This window comes from Microtus oregoni, unplaced genomic scaffold (assembly GCF_018167655.1).
Source record: "Microtus oregoni isolate MIOR12 unplaced genomic scaffold, Mior012 000015F_ref0000493, whole genome shotgun sequence".
In the NCBI taxonomy this organism is placed as follows: domain Eukaryota; kingdom Metazoa; phylum Chordata; class Mammalia; order Rodentia; family Cricetidae; genus Microtus; species Microtus oregoni.
In genome coordinates this window covers 26,071,304-26,093,538 of record NW_024543074.1, presented here as the reverse complement: position 1 = coordinate 26,093,538, position 22,235 = coordinate 26,071,304, and the positions used below count along the sequence as shown (strand labels likewise).

Sequence of the window (22,235 nt, the reverse complement as noted above, 5' to 3'; positions counted from 1 at the left end):
TACCCACTAAGCCGTTTCATCAGCCCGCCCCCAGGGAATTTCTCAAAAGAGATCTTTTCTTGGCAGGCAGTAGTGGTGTGTACATCTTTAATCCCAGCACTCAAAAGACAGAGGCAGGTGGATCTCTATGAGTTGGATGCCAGCCTGGTTTACAGAGAGAGTTTCAGGAAAGCCGGGTGAAAAATAAAAAGAAAGAGAAGTTTTCTTAGATAAGGACAGAAAGGGACAGGCAGGACACCTGCTAAGTTTAGGTCCTCTTAGACTAAAGCCACCTCAAGGCCTCCTCTGTGCTCGCCAACCCCTGTTAGGTGGCACTAGGAAGTATGGTCCCTAGGGACTGAGTCCCCTTGGGGAAGTCTTAGGGTGAAGTGCAAGAGGGAGCAGAGTACAGAATGGGGAAGGAGAGAGACCAGGTGAGTCGGAAGGACAGCATTCAGGGGAGTCATGAAGGTCATGGGTGTGCACTGCGGTGAACTGCTAGAGAGGCCACATCGGCCTTAAGGAATTAAGCAAGGTCGGAGCCCACTCCAAATCTCCAGAAGTGTTCCCAACCTTAGCATCTGGGCAACTGTCACTCAGAAGGCAATGACAGAAAACAACGCCTTCCCAGGTAGCCCTTGTCCATTTTCTGCCATCCTTCACCTGCTCAGCCCGGCAGGAGTCAGAATCGTGGGGAGGGGTGGTAACCAAGACAAAGGACAGAAATGCGACAAGGAACCTGGGCACACCGTGGGTCCCCTCATCCCAGGGCAATTTTCTGTGCCTGGATAACAGCCTTATTCAGAGGCAGAGCAGAAGCTGTGATTTAAGTGGAACCAGACTTTTTAGTCCTTGAATGTGACTGGCCATAACAGGACAGTCACCAGGACCGCGGCAGGGGAGAGGGGGCACAACAGTAAAACCACAACCAATTTACTGAGTTCAGCCAGCTCAGTGGACCTGATGCCTATGGTCAAGGGTGCAAAGCTGATTCTGTCCTCCTAGAAACAGCAAGTCCTTCCCACTTGGCGGGACAGGTAGGAGGGTGGCAACAGTGAATAGTGACAGGATGCTTGACAATCTGGGGACACTTCAGAGGAGTGAATAATGACTGTGGGAAGAGAAAGATTTCCGACAGAAGAGGAACAGACACAAGCAAAATGTAGACCCCTAGGCAGAATATGGGACACAGGAGAGACTAGAATGGAATGCTGGCCATAACTGTCTTTCCAGCAAGGTCTGCACCAGCCATAACCAACCTTTCTCATCTGGAACTTGTGGGACATTCCCTCTGCCTCCCCAGGTTCACAACACACCCTGGGACAGGTAAACATTCCTACCCTACCCAGACAACCAACCAGTAGGCCAGAGAGACTCACTCCACAGTCAAAAGGGGACTGCAATCAAATCTAGTCCCGCCTCTTTTGGGGCAGTTCTCAGAGACCAGGCTGGAAGAGATGACCCATACAATGAACACAAATTCACAGCTTAGTGTGCACCTGCATCCTCAAGGGTTTCCCACCCACTTCCAGGGGGCCCTCACTTACATAGGAGGCCAGGAGGGTCCTTGAGGCCAAGATGAGGGCCAGGAAGAGGCAGGGAGCTGCAGCAAATAGACTGGAAGCGCAGATGAGGGGCTCAGCCCTGGGGTTCACCTTCTTGTACCTTCTCGAGGCCTCCGCCCCCAGGATGACACCAATAATGCCAGTTGCGACTGTCAGTGCCCCAAAAATCAGGCTGATGGAAAAAGACAGAGAGAACCTGGTCAGACCTGCATCCTATCCCTGCCTCCAGGGTTAGGCTACCTGACCCAGTTACACCATCTGGTACCAGCAGGAGGCAAGCCCAGAGCTGCAGCTGGAAAGCTAAGGACCCTAACTATGTAGAAACCTCCACCCAGGCACATCCACGGTGACCTCTGCCTCACCGCTCCAAAAGCCCCACTCAGAAATTTTAACTCTAGGGCCCCACCCATCCTCAATGCTTAGATGATGGCACACATTCACCTCTTTTTTGTTGTTCATTTTGTTTTGGTGGTGGTGGGGTTTGTTGTTTGGTTTTCTTCTTTCTTTCTTCCTTTTTTTTTTTTTTTTTTTTTTTAAGATAGGCTCTTGTTATGCCTTGGCTGGCCTGAATCTCACTATGTAGACAAGGCTGGCCTCTAGCTCACAGAGATCCACCTATCTTTGCCTCCCCAGTGCTGGTATCAGAGGTAAGTACCACCACACCTCCACATTCCCCTCTTGAATCTCACCCATCTTCACACTGGCTCTGTATATCTCCCAAGCAGCCCCCAATAGGACACCTTTCCCACCCATTCTTGTACACACTTCAACCCCATAGGCTTTGACAGAGATTATCTCTCTACACAGATCGTCAGAAAGCACTTCTTCCTCCTCCATGACCTTATTTTTATGTGTGCATGTAGTACCAATGGTGGTCAGAGGAGGCATCAGGTCCCCTGAAGATGAAGTGACAGGGAATTGTGAGTTGCCACTCGGGTGCTGGGAACACAGCCCCAGGTCCTCTGCAAGAGCAGCCAGTGCTCTAACCACTGAGCCTCCTCTCCAGTCCCAGGAAGTGCTTCTTAAGACACGATTGACTATGTTCCTAACCCCACTTTGTCCAAATCCTCCATCAGCTCTCAAATACCCAGAGATCAGGTCCCAGCTCCCTGAACCTCAAGTCCCAGCTCTGCTCTTCCTGTCCTCAACTCTGCAAACCCCACGTACTTCCATTTCTTCATTTGGGACACTCTGCAGTAGTTTTCTTGTTTCCTTGCTTGCTGTATTCTCAGCTTTCCAAATTCCTGCTCTGCCCACGTGACTCTCACAAATATTCCCTCCCAGGGGACACCATCCACTGTGCCCATGCTGTCTACTTTATTTCCATTGGTCCCTGTAGCACTATCTACCATCCATACCTTGCAGATTCCTGAAAAGCAATGTCCAGATTTGGTTTCTCTCCTGTCCTCTGTGTTGGGAGCCCAGAACATAAATGACACATGTTAAACAAACAAACTCTTGCAAGACTAGGAAAGGTGAAGGGCAGTATCAGACAGCTGCTGGATACAGAGACAGGATCTGCACAGACAGACAGACACCATCACCCCACTGCTCCTTTTAAAGGACTTTCAAGGCCTCACTGAGACAGTGACCAATGTGGACTCTGACAGCCAAATCTAACCTCTGTGGGACCTCTGTGGCACTCTTGGTGTCCTCTCTACAAACCCCTGCCAACATATGGCCCCGTGGGACTGGCCTCCAGTGTGGCCTCCTCTCTCAGACCCTCATTGCACAAATGACAGTTCTCTGTGCCAGTCTCATGATTTCTGGCCAGCCTCTGTGGCTCCAAAAAACACCTGTCTCCCCAGCCATGTCCCCGCTCAGACACAAAAATCACAGACTTGTGTGAGATGGCCAGGGCCCAACTGTTATCCCCATGAGAGCTGAGGAGAGTAGCTCAGTCAGTTCAGTGCTTTGCCTCTCAAGCACGAAGACCTGAGTTCAATCCCTCGCATCAGCATAAATGTCGAACATGATGATGTCACGCTTTCATAATCTCAGGCTTGCGAAAGCAGAGATGGGTAGATCGGTCAGGCTCTCTGGCCAGCCGGCCCAGCCTAAAAATCAAGTGGACAGCTCCTGAGATGTGACACTGACTTCTACACACACACACACACACACACACACACACACACACTCAACAAATGTGACATGTGGGTTGGCTCTCTTGCCAGGAGAAAATATGCCTCAGCCCGTAAGACCTTCAAGTACCACCCCCAACGCAAGATCCCAATGGGGCTCCTATAAGCTCTACAGCAGTCCAGACTCCATCTGCACACACCCCGAGATAGGACTTCTACTCCCTGCCATGCTGCAACTTCCTGTGGGCCACTTCAGCTTCAGGGTTGGAAGCTCTCCCGTGGCTGCACAGGGAGCTTCCTCCTGGTGTTACTTAATTTTTTTAGTCAACTTGTCACAAACTGGAGTCCTATGTGCAAGTGGAGGTCAGAGAAGAACTTTCAGGAACCTCAGTTGAGGAGAGACCTCAGTCAGATGGTCAAGTCTGTGAGGCCTTTCCTTTCTTGCTTTTTTCCAAGACAGGGTCTCACTATGTAGCTCTGGCTGTCCTAGAACTTACTATGCAGACCAGGCTGGCCTCAAAGTCACACAGATTTACCTTCCAAGTGCCGGAATTAAAGGCATGCACCACCACTCCTGACTTATTTATTTATTTGTATGTGTATGCGTGTGTACGTGCACTGGTAACCATAGAAGTCAGAAGAGGGTGCTGGATCCCCTGAGACTGGACTTTAGGACAGTTGTGAGCTGTCCTGTAGGTGCTGGTAACAAAATCCAGATACTCTGCAAGAGCAAGCAAGTGTTCTAAAAAAAAGAAAGGAAGGAAGGAAGGAAGGAAGAAAGAAAGAAAAGAAAAGAAAAAAACCTGAGACACTTCTCCGGCCTCTGGCGTTTTCTTGACTAAGGATTGCTGGGGGAAGGAACTGGACCACCCCAAGCAGGTGATCCAGGAGAGCAAGCCAGTAAAGAACAGTCCTGCATGGCTCTGCTTCAGTTCCTCCCCCACCCCATTCCTGCCTGCATTCCTGCCCCAAGCTACCTCAGTGGTGGACTGTTACACGGAAGTGGAAGATGAGGAAATGAACACTTCTTCCTCCAAGCTGCTTTTGGTCATGGTGTTTATCGCAGCGACAGAAAGCAAGCTAGGACACCACCTCTCTCTCACTGCATCTGGGGCTGATCCTAACCAAGGGGTTGTAGTAGCCCCAACATGAGGACTTTCTACTGCTCTTCCCTAGGCTAAAACTGTAGCCTCACAAAATATTCCAATCTCTGGAACCTTCTGGGGAAAACCACACTTTGCGGATATTCGGAACCCTCATATTGCCTGGAATGACTGCCCTCCCTTAGCCCTGCTCATAGTCACTTCTGTGTTCACTGGGGGACCTCCAGCCCAGAAATAAAGGATCGTGTCATGTGACTTTGAAAGCAAAGGTAAGAGAGATATAGCCAAGGAATGCTATCAGCCTATAAAGACCTAGGACAGGCAAAGGTTCCACAGAACTCCAAGGGAACGTGACCCTGCAGACACCACACCTTGATTTGTGATGGCTGGAAGTGTAGGCCTCCAAACTCAGGACAAAACTCATTTCTCCACTTTGGTGTTTTGTTTTGTTTTGGTTTGGTTTGGTTTTTCGAGACAGGGTTTCTCTGTATAGCCCTAGCTGTCCTAGAACTAGCTCTTGTAGACCAGGCTTCCGTCGAACTCACAGAGATCCACCTGCTTCTGCCTCCCAAGTGCTGGGATTAAAGACATGTGCCACCACTGCCTGGCTAATATCCGGGTTTTTTTAAATTGGGCTTTTTATTTTATTTTATTTTTCAGTACTGAGCAAGGACATAACCTTTTTCTTTCTTTCTCCCCCTTCCTTTTTTTAGGTAGATTTTCATGTGGGTCAGCTATCAGGCTAGCCTCATACATACTCCCTATGTAGCTGAGGCTGACTTTGAACCTTATGTATATCATAAGCATGTGTATATATGTGTATGTTTGTATGTGTGTATGAGGTACCATAGTGTACAAGTGGAAGTCAAGGGAGTTGGTTCTCCCCTTCTACCATGTAGGTTTCCAGGGATCGAAAATCAGGTCACCAGTCTTGATGGCAAGGATCCACCCTTGAACTTCTGGTCCTCGTGCCTCCTCCTCCCACGTGATAGGATTAAGGGTGTGGGACACTATTCGGGACTTGTGCAATTCTAGGCTCAAATGCAGGGCCTCATGCACTCCAGGAAAGCTGCTACCTGAGTCACAGCCCCAGCCCACATTTCTGTGGTTTGAGACCAGTAAGTGTGTGGTCACTGACTTTATCAAGCACAAGAAACAAATATGCCCCTCAGTTCTCAGACAGATGGTGTGAAGAGGCCGGAGAGTGGAAGCTGAGCAGAGACAACGGCTTCTATAAACAAGTATCAATACCTGCAATGGGATTGAGTCTTCGGGGCTGTTTCCGGAAGCTGTCTCTGCCTCCAGGGAGTACAACTGCACCAGTGGGGAACAAGGGCAAACCTCTCCACCTCTATGTGTTTGTTCACAGGATTTTTTCTATATCCTTGACAGCTCTGCCAGCTGGTGGGGCAGGTTACTGACAGCTGCTGTCTGCAGTGGCAACAGGGTGTGGAGCTTCAGAACAACAGCTGCGGTGTTAGATAGATTCGATCTTGACTATTGCTTGGTAGTTGTGTGATCCTAGACAAGTCACTTAATCTGTGTGACCTTGCATCTCATTTGTAATTCAGAGACAGCATAAATACCTTCCTAGGCAGGTTTTCTATGTAAAACAATTGGCATGAGGCCTGAAGCAAATGTTTAGAGCTGGAGGTGGGGCTCATTGATAGAGCCCTTCACAAAAACCTGCTGGAGAGGCTGGGTGCGTGGCTCATCCGTGGAATATTTGACTAGCGTTCGCCCCAAAGAACACTTGCTTAGAATGTGCAAGGCCTGGAGTTCAATCCCCAGAACTGGAAAATAAGTAAGTTTAATAAACATTGATGAGAAAGGGAAGGAAACTGGGGGCAGAGATAACACTGGGGCAGACGCACAGACATTCTGGAAATCACACAAGCTCCCTCTGGGCATCGGGGAGTAAAATTGAGGCAAAAAAGGAGGCTGGAGAAGAGAAAGTAGGTGTTGGTGAGACCAGCAGAGAACCAGGCAGAGGGGAGGCTGGGGATTTAGAAGCTCAAGGAGGGGCTGGAGAGAAGCTCGATGGTTAAGAGCACTGCTAAGAACACTAGCTGCACTTGCAGAGGACCAGGTTTGATTCCCAGCACCCACATGGCAGCTCACAACCATCAGTAACTTCAGTGCTGGGGACCTGGTGCCCTCTTCTGGCCTCCTCAGGCACTGCATACATGTGGTGCACAGACATACATGCTCGTTCAACACCAATATACATAAAATTTAATTTCACTTAATTTAAAAGTCCAAGAAATCAGAAGGGCAAAGTCAAAGAGGAAAAAGAATACAGAAGAGAAAGCATGCTTTCAGAGGAGGGGGCAAGGAATTAGGGGCGTCAAAGAGGAGGGGAGACAAGGGATGTAGGCCTAGGAGATATTCTTGACTCCCTTCAGGAGGTCAATGGAGTCTTTGGAGAATACGTCAAGAGGTGGTAGGGACAGTAGGGAGCCCAACAGAACCAGAGGACCGGTCAGGAGGAAATGAAATGATACCTCAACAACTCTCCTGGCTGTCTAGAAGCCCTGATGGGACAGAGAAGAAGTGAACACATCCTTGACATCCCTAAGCCAAACGCAAGAAGGAGCTTCTCAGTGACTTAGTTTGCAATCTGTAAAGTGGGGTGACCTCACAGAAGACACTTGGGGCCCATTTGAAAGGCAAGGAATCTATGATTCCTATCACCCCCTGAAGCTCCACAGAAGCCTCATATCCTCCCCCTGGTGTCTTTGGAACTCCCGGAATAGCCACAAGAGTAAGAAGCCAAGGATTCCAGTACCCACAAGAACCAGTGGAGATGTCTGTACACATATGATAGCCAGCTCAGGTCAGAGCTGGAACCCTGACCTGCCGTGAGTGATCTGTGAAGATAAGCCATCTTCACAGATTGCCTGGAAAGACTGAGCCTGGGCTCACAGCCTCCAGGGAACTGTCCCAGCAAGAGCCAGGAACCAGGCCAGTGCCCTCAGCCCCTCCTCACCTGTCCTGACTGCCACACTGTTCCTGGAAGCAGGGAAGCTGTAGGCCGTGGACCACGCGAGCTTCAAACAAAAACTTGGGTGCCCAGAAGCCCAAAGCTCCAGTCACAAAACCTATGGCCGTCACTCCGAGGGTTGAAAACACAAAACTCCAGCTGCAAGAGAAAGTGATAGGGCCAGGACTGAAAGGGCCTGACCAGTGCCCCAGGCATGCAGGATCCAGCCTCCCTAATGTCCCCAGCTATCCATGCCGCAGTGATTCATAAGGCCTGAGACCACAGTGAGGAGAGCTTGTCCTGCTTCTCTTCGAGACCTGGTAGGCACCTGGGCCAATGTAGCTCCCATGCAGTTTGAAGAGATGGACAATGAACTCACAACATCCTTCCAGAAGCCTGGGGAAGCAGGTGGGGCTAGAGAAATATGACCACTGGATAAATGAACACAGCACAAGGCTAGAGCTCATGCAGCCTGCCCCACCCTCTGCCACATGCAGAGGGAACATAAGAGAGGGGCATCTCAGTAAGTGTGGAGCTCAGAAGAGGAAAAAGGCAATGAACACTGAGGCCATCCTAGCGGCAGAGAGACAGAGGTTGGAGTTATTAGGCCTGGCAGAAGGGTTTCTTGAGACTTGCAACAGAGAGCGGGGACACACTTACTTTCTCCCCAAGTATCTGACGTCCTCACACCAACTGCTCCTCGGAGCCCTCACAGCCACTTCTTCCTGTTTCTCAGCTGCTCCTCGGGGTGGGTCTGGAACCAGCAGGATGAGCAGAACTAAGGCCACAGCATCCAAACAGGGCATGATCTAGGAAAGGAGGGCCAGGGAGCTCAGGGACAAATTCTACTGTAGCCTAGGGAGACAGGAGATGACCCACCACAGTAGCTGAACTCTAGTCTAGCCTGGAGTCCCAGGTGCTGGTTATATAGAGCTGGCCCTAACACTTGCCCTCGCCCTTATAGAGTTAGGATAGACTCTCTTGCCAGTGTGGTTACCTTGACACCCAATTAACGCCCCCCCTGCTCAGTACAAACTGTCCCCTACTGGCACCAGGGAGCCTAAGGTAGTCGAAAATGGAAACTCAGACCACTGAGTATTCACAAGCCCTTTTCCTGGCTCACACTTAAAGCTGCCACACCAGTCCCACCCTGCCTTCCTCTCCTGGCACCCCTGTCCGCAGGACATGAATCTCACTGCCTACCCTGGGGCAGCTTCAAACAGTTTAGACCACGAGAAGGCTTCTGTTCAAAGCAAGTCAGGCCGGCTTCCTCGCAGCCTCTTCCTGCCCCAGTCTCTTCCAAGCCCCAGCACCCTTGGCTACCCAGTTTCTGTCTCTTCTGAGTGGTCCATATCCTTGTTCTTTTTTAGACTGGCCTCGAACTCACAGAGATCCACCTGCCTCCCAAGTGCTGGGATTAAGGGCATTCTCCACCAGTCATATTCTTATTCTAATGAGAGCCACTGGCCAGCAGAATCTCCCAGGTTATGTTCCCAGTTGTCCTGACTCCACTACCAAGTCACCCCGGATGGCAGTCCTTAGGGATGCTCTGTGCCTGGCCTCGCCCAGAAATTTACCAGTCCTTGTCCAAATAATCCTTAAGAGTCCATTGGTAGCCTTAACTTTTACAGCAAGGGAAGCTGAGGCCCCAAACAGGAAGGCAATTTTCCTGAGGACACACAGCCAGCAAACTGAGCAGCTGAGATTTAACCCCAAGGTCACAATTTCCACAGTCCATATTCCCCATGAGGCCCCAATCACCAGCATCCCAACACCCCACATGGCGCCAGGTACTATGCCAAGCGGCTAAGGCCACAGAAGATTGGAAAGTCCCAGCCAACCCAGGGGGCAAAGCAGAGGGATAAAAAGGAAGTGGAACTCACTCGGAGGGCCCAACGCCAGTTCCCTGTCAGCTCCGCCACAACTGACCCCAGCACGTAGCCCAAACCACTGCAACAGTGGAGTAAGAGAGAGAGGGCAATGAGGGGTGGAAGGCGGGGCCCAAGCCAGTCTGACTGCAGGGAACTGGCTCCCCCGCCCAGGGAGACAGTTCTCTGAGCCTCAGAGCCCATTCCCTGAGAAAGGGCCAGTTTTACGCCACCCTTGATCAGAACCCTAGTGACCTCTGGTTTCTAGCCCAGGCCCTGTGCCATTCCCTCCAAATAAGGAGTGGCATAACCCACCACCAACCCCGCCTCTGCTTGAGTCAGGCAGGTTCAGGAAATGAGGGTCAGAGCTCAGGGGCCTGGCTGCAGGGCTACAAAGCACACTTCCTCGCTGGTCTCCCAAGGCTACCCTCCCCATTGGGCCACACTGCCTCGTCTCGCCCCTTCCGGGAACTTAATTCCCTCCCCACTAGCCCATTGAGCGGCAGCGTTTTCCTCACTACAGCCAAGAAGACAGGCTCAGAAAGAGAGATGCAGTGATGGGGAAGGAAGGAGCAACGATGGGATTCAGACCCCTCCCTCCTGGTTTGATCTCTCCTACCCACAGCGCAGCCCCTGTACTGATTCCTTTGGCCTCAGTTTACCTTTGGAGAATTGGATACCAACCTTCCGACCGGGATGAAGATGTAAAAGATAGCCAGTACACAGGTTCGCTGGTCCTTCACGAAGAGATCACCCAGGACGGTGGGTGCAATGGTGGAGTAGCTTGCTGCACCAGTGCCCACGACCCCCCGGGACAGGAAGAAGAGCCAGGAATACTGGATAAGCCGGCACAAGACCATGGTGAGATCCGGAATTTTCCCATGGGACAAGGGGCCAGAGGATGAATCAGAAGGCCTAAAGGGATCTCATGACAAAGGCCCATAGGGAAGGAGGGAGAAACATTTCCAGGCTCCCAAACTCACATGTGTGGTCCTACTGGTGCTTATAGCCACTGCCTGCTCAGAAGAGAGTGAAAATCCTTCTTCTGGCTCTCTGCTAGCTGGGGCAGTTTCCCAAGACAGTACCTATTACACCAACATCCCCCAACTCCCGCAAAGCCCCCCAAAAAGGGAAGTGAAGGGCCAGGAAGCCTCCTGTTAAGAAAGTTTAACGGTCCACGCTGGCCGTGGTGGCACACTTTAAACCCAGCACTTGGGAGGCAGAGGCAGGCAGATTTCTGTGAGTTTGAGAGGTCAACAAAGTGAGTTGTAAAACAGCCGTCGCTATATAGTGAGAAAACCTGTCTCGAAAAAATACAAACAAAAACAACAACAAAACACAGAGAAACTCTGCCCCCCCCCAAAAAAAACACATTGAAAAGGGGGCTGGAAAGATGGCTCAGCAGTTAAGAACACTGGCTGTTCTTCAAGAGGACCTGAGTTCAATTCTCAGCAACCACATGGTGGCTCACAACCAACTATAATGAGATCTGGTGCCCTCTTCTGGCCTGTAGGCATGCATGCCAGCAGCACACTATATGCATAACAAAGAAATAAATCTTTAAAAAACATTTAAAAAAGAAGAAGAGACAGGAAAAAGAAAAGAAAGAAACATAAGAAAATCTGATGGGCCAGGTGGACATAGTGGTGCATGCCTTTGATTTCAGCACTTGGGAGGCAGACACACGCAGATTTCTGAGAGTTAAGACCAACCTCTTCTACATGAAGAGTCTAACCCAACCAGAGCTACAGAGTGAGAAACTGTTTCCAAAACAACAGCTGGTTTTAGTGGTGCACGCCTTTAGTTTCAGCACTCTGAAAGCAGAAGCAGGCAGATCTCTGTGAGTTCTAGGCCAGCCTGATCTACAAAGTAAGTTCCAGGACAGCCAGTGCTCTTATAGTGAGACCCTGTCTCAAAAAAGTAAAAACAAAAACAACAAAACATGTCTAACAGCCTCCCTACTCAGGCTTAGAGGCTGTACCACAGCTCCCTCCAGGGCCCTGGCAGTACAGTCCCTGAGATGGCTTGGACCAGAAGGGAACTCTGAGGCAACTGGATCAGGAAGAAAGCAGATGGGGAAGGTTCCAGGGACTGGGCAGGGATGTAGGCCTTACCTGGTAGGAGATGAAGGAGCTGGAAAGGCCAGCCCCTGACCACAGCAGGATCCCAAAGCACAGTATGGCCTTGCGGCTGTGGCGGTCACCCAGATAGCCAAACACAGGCGCAGACACCAGCAGGCAGCCGATGAAGACTGGAGGAGACACACAAGGGACTGCCTGGATCCTCCAAGAGGGTGGCTGGGCAGACAGCCCTTCTGGCCCAGGGAAGAGGCCTGGCACAGATGCCACAAGCTGGCACCTTGGCAGTGGGCCCAGGGCAAGAAAAGGAAGAGATAAAAAGTTGAATCTTACTTTCCTGGTCCATTATACAACCCACAGCCCAGAGTGTACGACACTGAGCATGGACCAAATCTCAACTCTGATTTATGTTACTATATGGCCTCTGAACATCACCCCAGTCTTGGGAAGCTGACATCAGACAGCATAAAGAGAATGTAGAACCACCAACACAGAGTAAAAGCTAGCCTTCTGGATTTGCAAGAATGCATGGCTTCTGTGAGCTTGGGTGTAGGTACTGATCTGACCTCTCCCTCATACACCTGCTGCTGGCAAAAGGAAAAAGAGGTCAGACCTTTGGACCAGCAGAGGAGGAATCTGAAACAAGCACATGGACTACAAACCAATGATGATGCGGGATGCTGGGGGAAGAACTGGTATGCCTCAGTACACGTACTATTCTCCACACTGACACCTATGTCTAGATCAGGATCTCAGGTATCCGAGGCTGACCTTGAACTTGCTATGTAGCCGAGGAGAACCTTGAGCTTCTGATCCTCCTATCTCTACCTCCTGGCTGTTGGTGCTACAGGTGTGTGTCACCATACCCCATTTTTATGCAATGCAATAGAACCCAGGGCCTTGTGCATCCTACACAAGCACCTACTAAGGGGACTACAGCTACATCTGCATCAGGCCGGGTATGGTATATGCTGAAATTACAGCACTCAGGAGGCTGAGACAAAAGGACCAGAGCTTCAGGGGAACCTGGGCTACACAGCAAGACCTTGTCTCAAAAACACAAAGACAAGGGGCCAGCTGAGATGCCTCAGTGAGTAAAGGTAGTCCGAAGACCTGAGGTTGATCCCCGGGACCCACACGGTGAAAGGACAAAATCAGCTCCTGAAAATTGTCCTCTGACTCCACACTCACATCGTGACTTACGTACACACACACACAAGCACAAGAGCACACACACAGACACAACACTAAATGTAATAAAATGTTTCTTTTATTTTTTAAAAACTTTTATTATTTTGTGTGTATGATTGTTCTACCTGCATGTGTGTATGTGTACTTCATGTATACAATGCTCTCAGAGGCCAGAGAGGGTGTGGGAATCCTCCGTAACTAAAGTTTCATGGCTGTAAGGACACAGGATTCAACCCATGTCCTCTTGAAGAGCAACCAGTACTCATTTTTGGGTTGTTGGTTTGGTTTGGTTTTTCTTTTTTTTTTTTTTTTAACTTTTTTTTTATTGAGAAAAGGAGAAAAAAAAAACAAGTTTCCTCCTCCTCCCAGCCTCCCATTTCCCTCCCCCTCCTCCCACCCTTCTCCCCCTCCCCCCACTCCTCTCCCCCTCCCTCTCCAGTCCAAAGAGCAGTCAGGGTTCCCTGCCCTGTGGTAAGTCCTAGGTCCTCCCCCCTCCGTCCATTTCTAGGAAGGTGAACATCCAAACTGGCTAGGCACCCACAAAGCCAGCACATTACATAGGTTCAAAACCCAGTGCCATTGTCCTTGGGTTCTCATCAGCTCTCATTGTTCGCCATGTTCAGAGAGTCCGGTTTTATCCCATGCTTTTTCAGTCACAGTCCAGCTGGCCTTGGTGAGCTCCCAATAGATCAGCTCCACTGTCTCAGTGGGTTGGTTTTGTTTTTCAAGACAGGGTTTTTCTGTGTAACAGCTCTGACATCCTGAAGCTCATTCTATAGACCAGGCTGGCTTTGAACTCACAGAGATCCTCCTGTCTCTGCCTCCCAAGGGCTGGAATTAAAGGCATGTGCCACCGCTGCTCAGTCCACCCAGTGCTCTTAACTGGTGAGTCACTGTTGCAGACTATAACAATATTTGTAATAGCTAAAACTAAGCAAAGCACTTATTAGTGTTGTGTTTGCTCTTCTGTGAGAACAAAGACCTAGTTTTGGGTTTGCCCAGCTGGCTAGCATGTGGATAAACTAATGCACAATGTCTGTGTCTAAAATAAAATCTCCTCCTTCCTTGCAAGATGCTGAGTCCTGCCCTCCTAGTTGGTAAAGCTAGCAGGTAGATAATGAAGGCCTAAAAACCCCTCCCCTTTTACCTTATCCACTGTGAAAAGGCCAAGATTCAGGAGTGCTCTGTCTAAAACCTGGGACTCTATTTGTTGATCATAGATTACTGACGAGTCCTTAGCCCAATGAATGTCCAGCTCAGGTCCCAGTCCCCCCACTCTCCCATGACCTGCTGTAGTACTTGGTTAAGCAATATGTAATTGTGGAAATTAGGCCACTTTTGACCTACAAAACCAGCAATTTAATATGGTTCAACCTACTACTCCACAGAGAGTGATCTCCAGTGTTGACGGCGTTTAAAATTTTAATAGCTGCTGCCAAAACAGGGCTCCAAAAAGGCTATATCAATTTACACTGGCATAGAAATGCATGTTAGAGCTCTTGCCACCAACTGATACGAGCTAGAATTTCAATTTTGTCTGTCTCATGAAAAACACATGGTATCTCACTGAACAAATGGTCTCAGGCCCAGGTAACCTCTCTTTCCTTATGTAGCTGATAACTTTGATTCTTCTTCCTGCCGCTACTTCCCAGGGATAACAACTATACCTACACCCAGTGCTCTCGGTGATGTTTTATTTGTTTTCTTCTGTTCAAGACCGAGTCTCCCTGTGAGGCCTGTTTGACTTAGAGCACACTATGTAGGCCAGGCTAGCCTCCAACTCCTAGAGATCTACGTGATTCTGCCTCCTGAAGCACGTGTCACCAGTCCCAGTGTTAGCAAAATCTGTGTTGTTCCTTTCATTCCTTCTAGAACTATTTATTCCTTCATATGCTTTCAGTTGACATTTAAAACGTTTTTATTATCTGTATAAAATCTATAGTCTCAGCTCTGGGAAGCCAGAAGCAGATGGATCAAGAGTTCAAGATCATTCTTGGTTACTTGATGGTTTCAGGGCCAGCCTGAGTTACATGAGGCCTTATGAATAAATAAATAAATAGTAAATAAATAAATAAATGTATGTTTTTGAGAGATGGATCAGAGTTAAGAGCACTTGTTCTTGCAGAGGATCCAAGTTCAGCTCCCAGCGTCCACAATCTGTTATCTGTTCCCAGCTCAGAACAATCTGTAACTCCAGTTCCAGAGGCTCTAGAGCCCTCTTCTGACCTCCAAAGGCACCAAGCATACACGTAGCACATATACACACAAGCAAGCAGAACATTTGTACACATAGAATAATAAATATTTAAAAATAAATAAATCCAGGAATGGTGATATTCACCAATAATCCCAGCACTTGGGAGGCAGAGACAGAGGGACGTCTGTGAGTTTGAGGCCAGTCTGCTCTACACGGAGAGTTCCAGGCCAGTCAACGCTACGTAATGAAACCTTGTCTCAAAAAGCAAAACAAAATAGATGTAAATATAATTTTAATAAAAATAAATAAGTAAAACCTTTGCCTAAGATAAAATAGTTCAATAAGCATAACATCCACACTGACCTCGAACAGACTTTTCTCCTTTTTACCAGCCCCTAAGTGAAACACTGCAGCAATGGTTTTCATAGATTTGTGTTAGCTATACCAAGTTGTCTGGAGATGACCTGAATTTAGAGGAAGCTGTAGTAGGGAATCTGCAAACACTATGCCTTTTTTAAATTTTGAGACAAGGTCTCTGTAGATAGTCTTGACTGACCTAGAACTCACTCTGTAGACCAGGCTGGCCTGGAACTCACAGAGATCTACCTGCCTCCACCTCCTGAGTGCTAGGATTAAAGGCATGCGCCGTTACACCCAGACATGCCTTTTTATTTTAAACAGGGTCTGTCTCACTATGTAATACTGGCTGTCTAAAACTCACTAAGTTCCAGACTGGCCTGGAACTCTTGGTCCTGGAACTGGTCCCCAGAAGATAGAGGGCAGCTGGGGCAAGAGACAGGCTGCAGAGAGGACCCACAATGTCCATGTGGCATCATGTGACCATGTGTGTTCCTGTGCATGCACATAGGTGTGTATCACTTACCCAAGCTTACATGGAAGGTTAACCTATGTTTCATGGTCTCATAAACCAACCCCTTGGAATGGAGTGTGGCTGCTTCCTGATGCTGGATTAATAGATTCTCTGCGACCCAGAGCCCTTCTGAGCCCACCTGAGGCACAAGGTGCATCTGTCTACCTGTCTATGAGCCTGTTAGTCAGATTTCTCAGCTCTGTGAGAGAAAAGCACACACTGGGATTTCTGGCTTCTCTGTTTGGAATACTCAGCTGAGCTACAAGCAGGTTGGAAACTAGGAACACTCAGGAGCCTTCCCCAGTCTGTCTCCCTCAGTACATCCTGCAGCTGACTCCAGCTCCAGAGCCTGTTCGAGACCCAGCTCTCTCCTGTAGAAGATTAGGGTCTGGAACTGGACACAGAACCCACCACACTATAACAAAAGAGCCCTTGTTCCAGGGTCCAGAACTGGCTCCTTACCTGTCTGCAGCAAACCAGCATGGCTGTCACTGATGTTAAAATACTTCTGGACATCCAGTAACACTCCTAGGGACAGATAGACAGCATTAATGGGAAGCAACCCACCTGGCTGCCCTCCCAGGCTGCTTCTTCTGAAATCAGGACAGGCCCAGATGGGCAGCACAGCACAGGACATGGCAGCTGGACCCATAGTCCTCATCCCCACCGACCTGGACATTTTTACAACCACACAGCAATAGCAGCAACAGCAACAACAACAACAACAACAAAAACAAACAAACAAAAAAAAAAAAAAAACAGAAACATGCCCGTAGAAAACACACACCAAAGTCAGGCATGGCAGCACATACCTGTAATCTCAGCAGTCAGGAGGTAGAGACAGGAGGATCAGGAGTTTGAGGCCAGCAGACATCAAAGCCAGCCTAAGGTATATGAAACCCTGTCTCAAAAGGAGAGGCGGGACCATCACTGTGCCTGATACACAGACTCCACTTGCCCAAGACTGTCCAGCTGGAATGGGAGGAGCAAGGATTGCTACTCTGACAGAGGCAGCTCCCCCATCCAGCATCACAGAAGGGGAACAAAAGTCCCCACATGGGGCCCCGCCCACAAGAAGCCCTGCATCCACCCCTCTGATATGATCTCTACAGCCATTAGATGAAGATCAAAGAACTAAAGGCACCAGGTAGGAGAGTTCATTTATTCATCTGGTTTGAACCTGATCTCCATAACAGCCAAACATATACATCTATATATCTTTTTCACCTTAAAAATTATTATTTTGAGAAAAAAATCCTCATATAGCCTAAGCTGGCCTTAAACTCTCTATGTAGCCAAGGATGACCTTGAACTTCTAATCCTCCTGACTCTATCCAAAGTACTAGGATTACAGGTATGTGCCACTGCACTGGTTTTATGGGTTGCTGAGGATGGTACCCAGGGCTTCACGCTTGCCAAACCAGCACTCGACCAACTTAGTTACATCCTCGGCCCTTTTTCATCTTTTAATGACACCAGATGGCATAATCATCAGAGAGAAAGGAAAATATGCAACATAAGTTAGCAAGAAAAATAGCTACCTAAAAGTCCTCTGAGTGCACTCATTTTCCATTTTTAGGAGAGTCCCCTTGATCTGTCTCCTGAGAACTTCTCAACCTTGTGGGTAACCTAAGGCCAAGGGCAAAGCCAGCTCTTCCCCCAGTCTCTACCACCCTGGTCTTCCTAAGCACTACTTCCACAGGAGACCTTAGCTTCTACACCAATGTTTGACCCCAGCAGTCCCCAAGAACCCCTGCATGGTTTCACTTCTCCACGCCTTCCCCATTGTGACCACAGCCAAAGGAAGTCCCAAGAAGGAAGGACTCTGGCAGGCAGGTCTCAGGGTCTGACAGCCCCACTAGGGGCTCCCAGGGCAGAGAGGGTGCTGCAGTTGGGGCTAAGTCTCAGAAGGGTGCACAGTGACACTTCCCAGCAGCCCCCTGCCTCTCACCGCGCCCCACTGCCCCAAGCCCCTCAGCCCATACTGAGGTTCTGGCCTCCTGGTCAGCCTGATCCCCTGTGGTAGCCTCTGAACTGACCTCCCCAGCTCACCTTGCATCTTCCAAGGATCCAAATCCACTTGAGGTTCTCTCCCATGGTTCCCCATTGCCTGGATCAGAAAGTACAAGCTCCCAGGCAGCCATTCAAAAGCCTGTGATCTTGCACCAAACACCCTCTGGAGGATTGTTTCCTGATTTTTCTCCCTCTTGCCACTTCTGATCAATACGCTCACCTGCCTCCATTCACATCTATGATTCCTGCCTTCCAGTCATCCCAGTTCCCAAGGCCCAGGAAAAACGGTCCCTGTGTGTCAGTTCTGTAGTCACTCATCCTCGGGGCTGCTCTGCGGGCACTCACCCGACTCTGCCTCACATCTGAGCAAGCTGGACCCATGTTCTGTGTCCCTCTGAGTTCCTCAACGACACAGTCCTGCTCTGGTAATGTCTGCAGCCCCAGATTCCCATTATTCCAGAGGTTCCTGGCTATCCTAAACTCATAACTGATGGCTCAACGTCCTGGCTTTGGGCATGGCCAGCAGTTACAGTTACTCGAGTAGGCTTCCCAGCCTGGCCTGAGCCCCCTCATCTGCACTGCTCCCCATCTCTCTGCCTTGCATGGTCATTATTGGTAAGCTTCTTTCTGTGCCTCTTAAGACAGTTGTCCCTGCAGTAGGGACCACACATCTGAGTTTCTCTTGGGTCCTACCAGAGGCTCCTGCTCACAGTGCACAGTGGTGATGTGGGTGATGAAAAGTGAAGGTTGGCTAGGCATGTCTCAGCATTTGGGAGACAGAAGCATTCTCAACTACATAGTGAATTCAAAGCCAAACTGGTCTTACTTAAGACCCTGTCTCAAAAACAAAGAAAGAAACAAAAGAGGTGGGGACATCAGTCAGTTAGTAGAGAGCTTGCGTAGCATGCACAAAAACCCTGACTTCAATCCCTAGAAGAACATAAACCATTGCAGTGGCATGCCTGTAATCCTCGCTCTCAGGAGGCAAAGGCAGGAATGTCAGCATCTTAAGGTCAGCCTCAGCTACATAGTGAGTTTGAGTATAGCCTGAGCTACATGAGGCCTCAGAAAAGAAAAGAAGGCTGGCAAGATGGCTAGCTCAGCCTGTGTAGGCACTTGCTGAACGAGCTTGGAAACCTGAGTTCAATCCCTGGAGCTCACATAAAAGTGAAGGAAAGCACCGACTCCATGGAGGGGTCCTCTGACCGCTTGCACACACACACATACACACCCATGCACACACAGATTAGAATGATCTTTCTAAGAAAGGATTGCCTATGAATTGATGAAGGAAAGAATGAATGCCTAGAAGAGAAAAGCAAACGAGAAAAACATTCACCACAGCGAACGCATAAGCGAGCCACAAAACACAGAAGCAGGTTGTGCCCTGTTTCCGACAAGAAGGAAGGCAAACTGCGCAAGGTAGGCCAGCAGCCAGCTGCCCCAGAAACAGTCCAGGAAGAGCCACTCTCACTGGGGAGCTGGGCCAAGCTGTCCTGCTCTCCATAACCCTGCCTGCAGCTCCATCTTCAACCTGAGGCCTTTGCTGCAGAGCACGATCCTATCCATCTACCTCCTAATGTCCCTGCCCCCAAACATTGTGTCCCATTCTGGCTTGGGACCATTCAGGAGAGGCTAGAGACCACTTAATGAGGGGAGACCACCAGAGATGTGCTTCAAGAGAAGGATGGGTGCTGGGAGGAAGACCATGATGGGTGCATAGTCATGGGCTTATAGGGTGGGGGTACCTGGAGATCCTGCCCTGGGTCACCCCTTCCCTGCTCACCTGGGATGATGAACCAGTTCATGTAGTTCAGAAGGTTGATGTAGCAGAGAACAGCTGCAGCCAAGGATGCTCTCCAGCGGGGCAGGTTCCAGGAGGCAGATGTGGGGGGAGGCAGACACCCACCTGAAGCCAAGGTTCCATACCCCCCACCTGGACTCTGAGTCTGGCTCTGTGGCCCTCCTGTCCAAGGATCGATGCACTCTGTGGACATTCCCAGGAGTGACAGTTGCAGCCTCCGTGCCAGGACGGGTGCTGAACAGAGCTGCATCAGCTCAGCACCAAGTCACTTCCTGTGGGCTCCCAGCCTCTCAACCTCAAAACAGCTGCCCTGAAACTGTTAGACATCTTATCATAGGGTCCTGCTGAACATGCTGCAACCACCCTGGTGGGATTTCATCACTCTCAGCCTCCTCGCCCTGCTGGGGAAAGAGGGTCTTGTACTGGTGATTGGATAGCTCCGTGGGCCCTCCATCTAGCCTATGGCTGCTGCAGCTGCATGAGGAAGGGAAGCTCAAAGACAGAAAATGAAAGAAGTGTCCCCAAGCCCTGATCACTACAAACTGGCCTGCCTCTGATCTGTGAGCAGGGCCATGAGCCAGGTCAGATTCAAGTATGTGGGGTTATCTGGGAGACCACCAGACTAGGTGGTGAGAAAATTGCCCAGAGGAACAGAACAAGATAACAGAAGGAACTGGAGACATAGAGACGGTTACATAAAACTACTCAATTAGGGGATGGCAAAATACCTGCTACCAAGCCTACTGACATCTCCAGAGCCCGTATGGTGGAAGGGGAGACAAAGTGGTCCTCTGACCCCTACACGATAACATGAACAGAAGCGTACAAGTTCATGTGCAAGGACAGAAGTGTTCCTGAAACTGAGAAGCTTCTGTAAAGCAAAGGACACAGTCAATAAGACAAAAAGGCAGCCTACTGAATGGGAAAAGATCTTCATCAACCCCCCCCCCCCATCAGACAAAGGACTGATCTCTAGAATGTATAAAGAACTCAAGAAATTAAACATCAAAATTCTAAATAATCAATTAAAAAATGGGGGTAGGAGGATAAAGGAGGGTGGAAGGGGAAGAGGAGGGGAGAAGGGGACAGGTGAGGAGAACTTGAGGGAATGGGATAATAGAGAAGGAGGAAGGCAGAATGAGAATATGAGCAAAGAGGTCAAGACCATGATGGGTTCACCCACTGAAACAGTTTACCTGAGCTAATGAAAGCTAACCAACTCTAGCCGGACTGGGAAGGAACAAGCATAGGACCGAACTAGTCCCTCTGAATGTGGGTGACAGTTGCATGGCTGGGGCAGACTGAGGGGCCACTGGCAGTGGCACCAAGATTTATACCTACTGCATGTACTGGCTTTTTGGGAACCTGTTCTCTTTGGATAATACCTTGCTCAGCCTAGATATAGTAGGGAGGGCCTTGGACTTTCCCCAAAGCAATGTGCCTTACCCTCTCTAAGGGATTGGATGGGTGTGGGGTAGGAGGATATATGGAAGGAATGGGAGAAGGGGAGGGCATGGGAACTTGGATTGGTATGTAAATGAAAAGAGGTAGTTTGTTTTCTTTAAAAAAAAAAAGAGTGCTGGAGAGATGGCTCAGAGGCTAAGAGCACTGGCTGCATTTCCAAAGGTCCTGAGTTCAATTCCCAGCAACCACATAGTGGCTCACAACCATCTGTAATGAGATATGGTGCCCTTTCTGGCCTGCAGGGACATATGCAGGCAGACCACTGTATACTTAATAAATAAATAAATCTAAAAAGAAAAAGAAAAAAAATAGAATTTCAAACCAGGGTTATAGAGAAAGACCCTGTCTGAAATTAATTAAATTAATTAATTAAAATGCTAGGCAGTGGTGGTGGTACACACCTTTAACCCCAATACTCAGGAGGCAGAGGGAAGAGGATCTTTGTGAGTTCAGGCCTGTCTGGAAAAAACCAAAAATAATAATTAAAATAATAATAATCCAGACAGTGGTGGATCATGCCTTTAATCCCAACGCTCAGGAGGCAGAGGCAGGCAGATAATGTGAGTTTAAGGCCAGCCTGGTCTACAAAGCAAGTTCCAGAACAGCCAAGGCTACACAGAGAGATCCTGGAGAGTTGGGGGCAGAGAAGGGAGGAAGGGAAGAAGAGAAGGAAAGAAGGAAGGGAGGGAGGAAAGGAGGGAGGGAAGGAAAGAAGGAAGGGAGGAAGGGAGGGAGAAAACCTAACAATCACATGCAACCCAGAACCCTAACCCAGCTTCTGTACTGAAGAGGAAATGTGCAATGCTGGATGAATGGATAAAATTAGAGTACAGAAAGCAGATAAAGAGGAAATGTCATATCAGTCAAATGTACTCAGGTTTAGAGCACTGTATAATTACGTAAACAAGTATTCTTGATCTGAAGTATCTACAGACTGAGTGTCTATACTTTCTCTTCCCAGTGGTGCAGGAAAACACTCATCAATCCTAGAGGAAGGAAGGAAGGAAGGAAGGAAGGAAGGAAGGAAGGAAACAGGGC

The 22,235-nt window shown here is 49.2% G+C and overlaps 1 protein-coding gene across 1 annotated transcript in view; it reads right to left on the bottom strand.

The window, feature by feature from the left end:
• Positions 1 to 19,926, bottom strand: part of Spns3 (sphingolipid transporter 3 (putative)) — a 53,860-nt gene extending 33,934 nt beyond the window's left edge. The window contains exons 1-8 of the mRNA XM_041665527.1: positions 19,716 to 19,926; positions 16,379 to 16,444; positions 11,694 to 11,830; positions 10,264 to 10,415; positions 9,595 to 9,661; positions 8,372 to 8,520; positions 7,718 to 7,870; positions 1,527 to 1,716 (exon numbers count right to left, since the gene is read on the bottom strand). Of these exons, the coding sequence (XP_041521461.1) occupies positions 1,527 to 1,716; positions 7,718 to 7,870; positions 8,372 to 8,520; positions 9,595 to 9,661; positions 10,264 to 10,415; positions 11,694 to 11,830; positions 16,379 to 16,444; positions 19,716 to 19,926 (1,125 nt within the window). The remainder of the gene's footprint in view (positions 1 to 1,526; positions 1,717 to 7,717; positions 7,871 to 8,371; positions 8,521 to 9,594; positions 9,662 to 10,263; positions 10,416 to 11,693; positions 11,831 to 16,378; positions 16,445 to 19,715) is intronic.
• Positions 19,927 to 22,235: the final 2,309 nt, after the last annotated feature.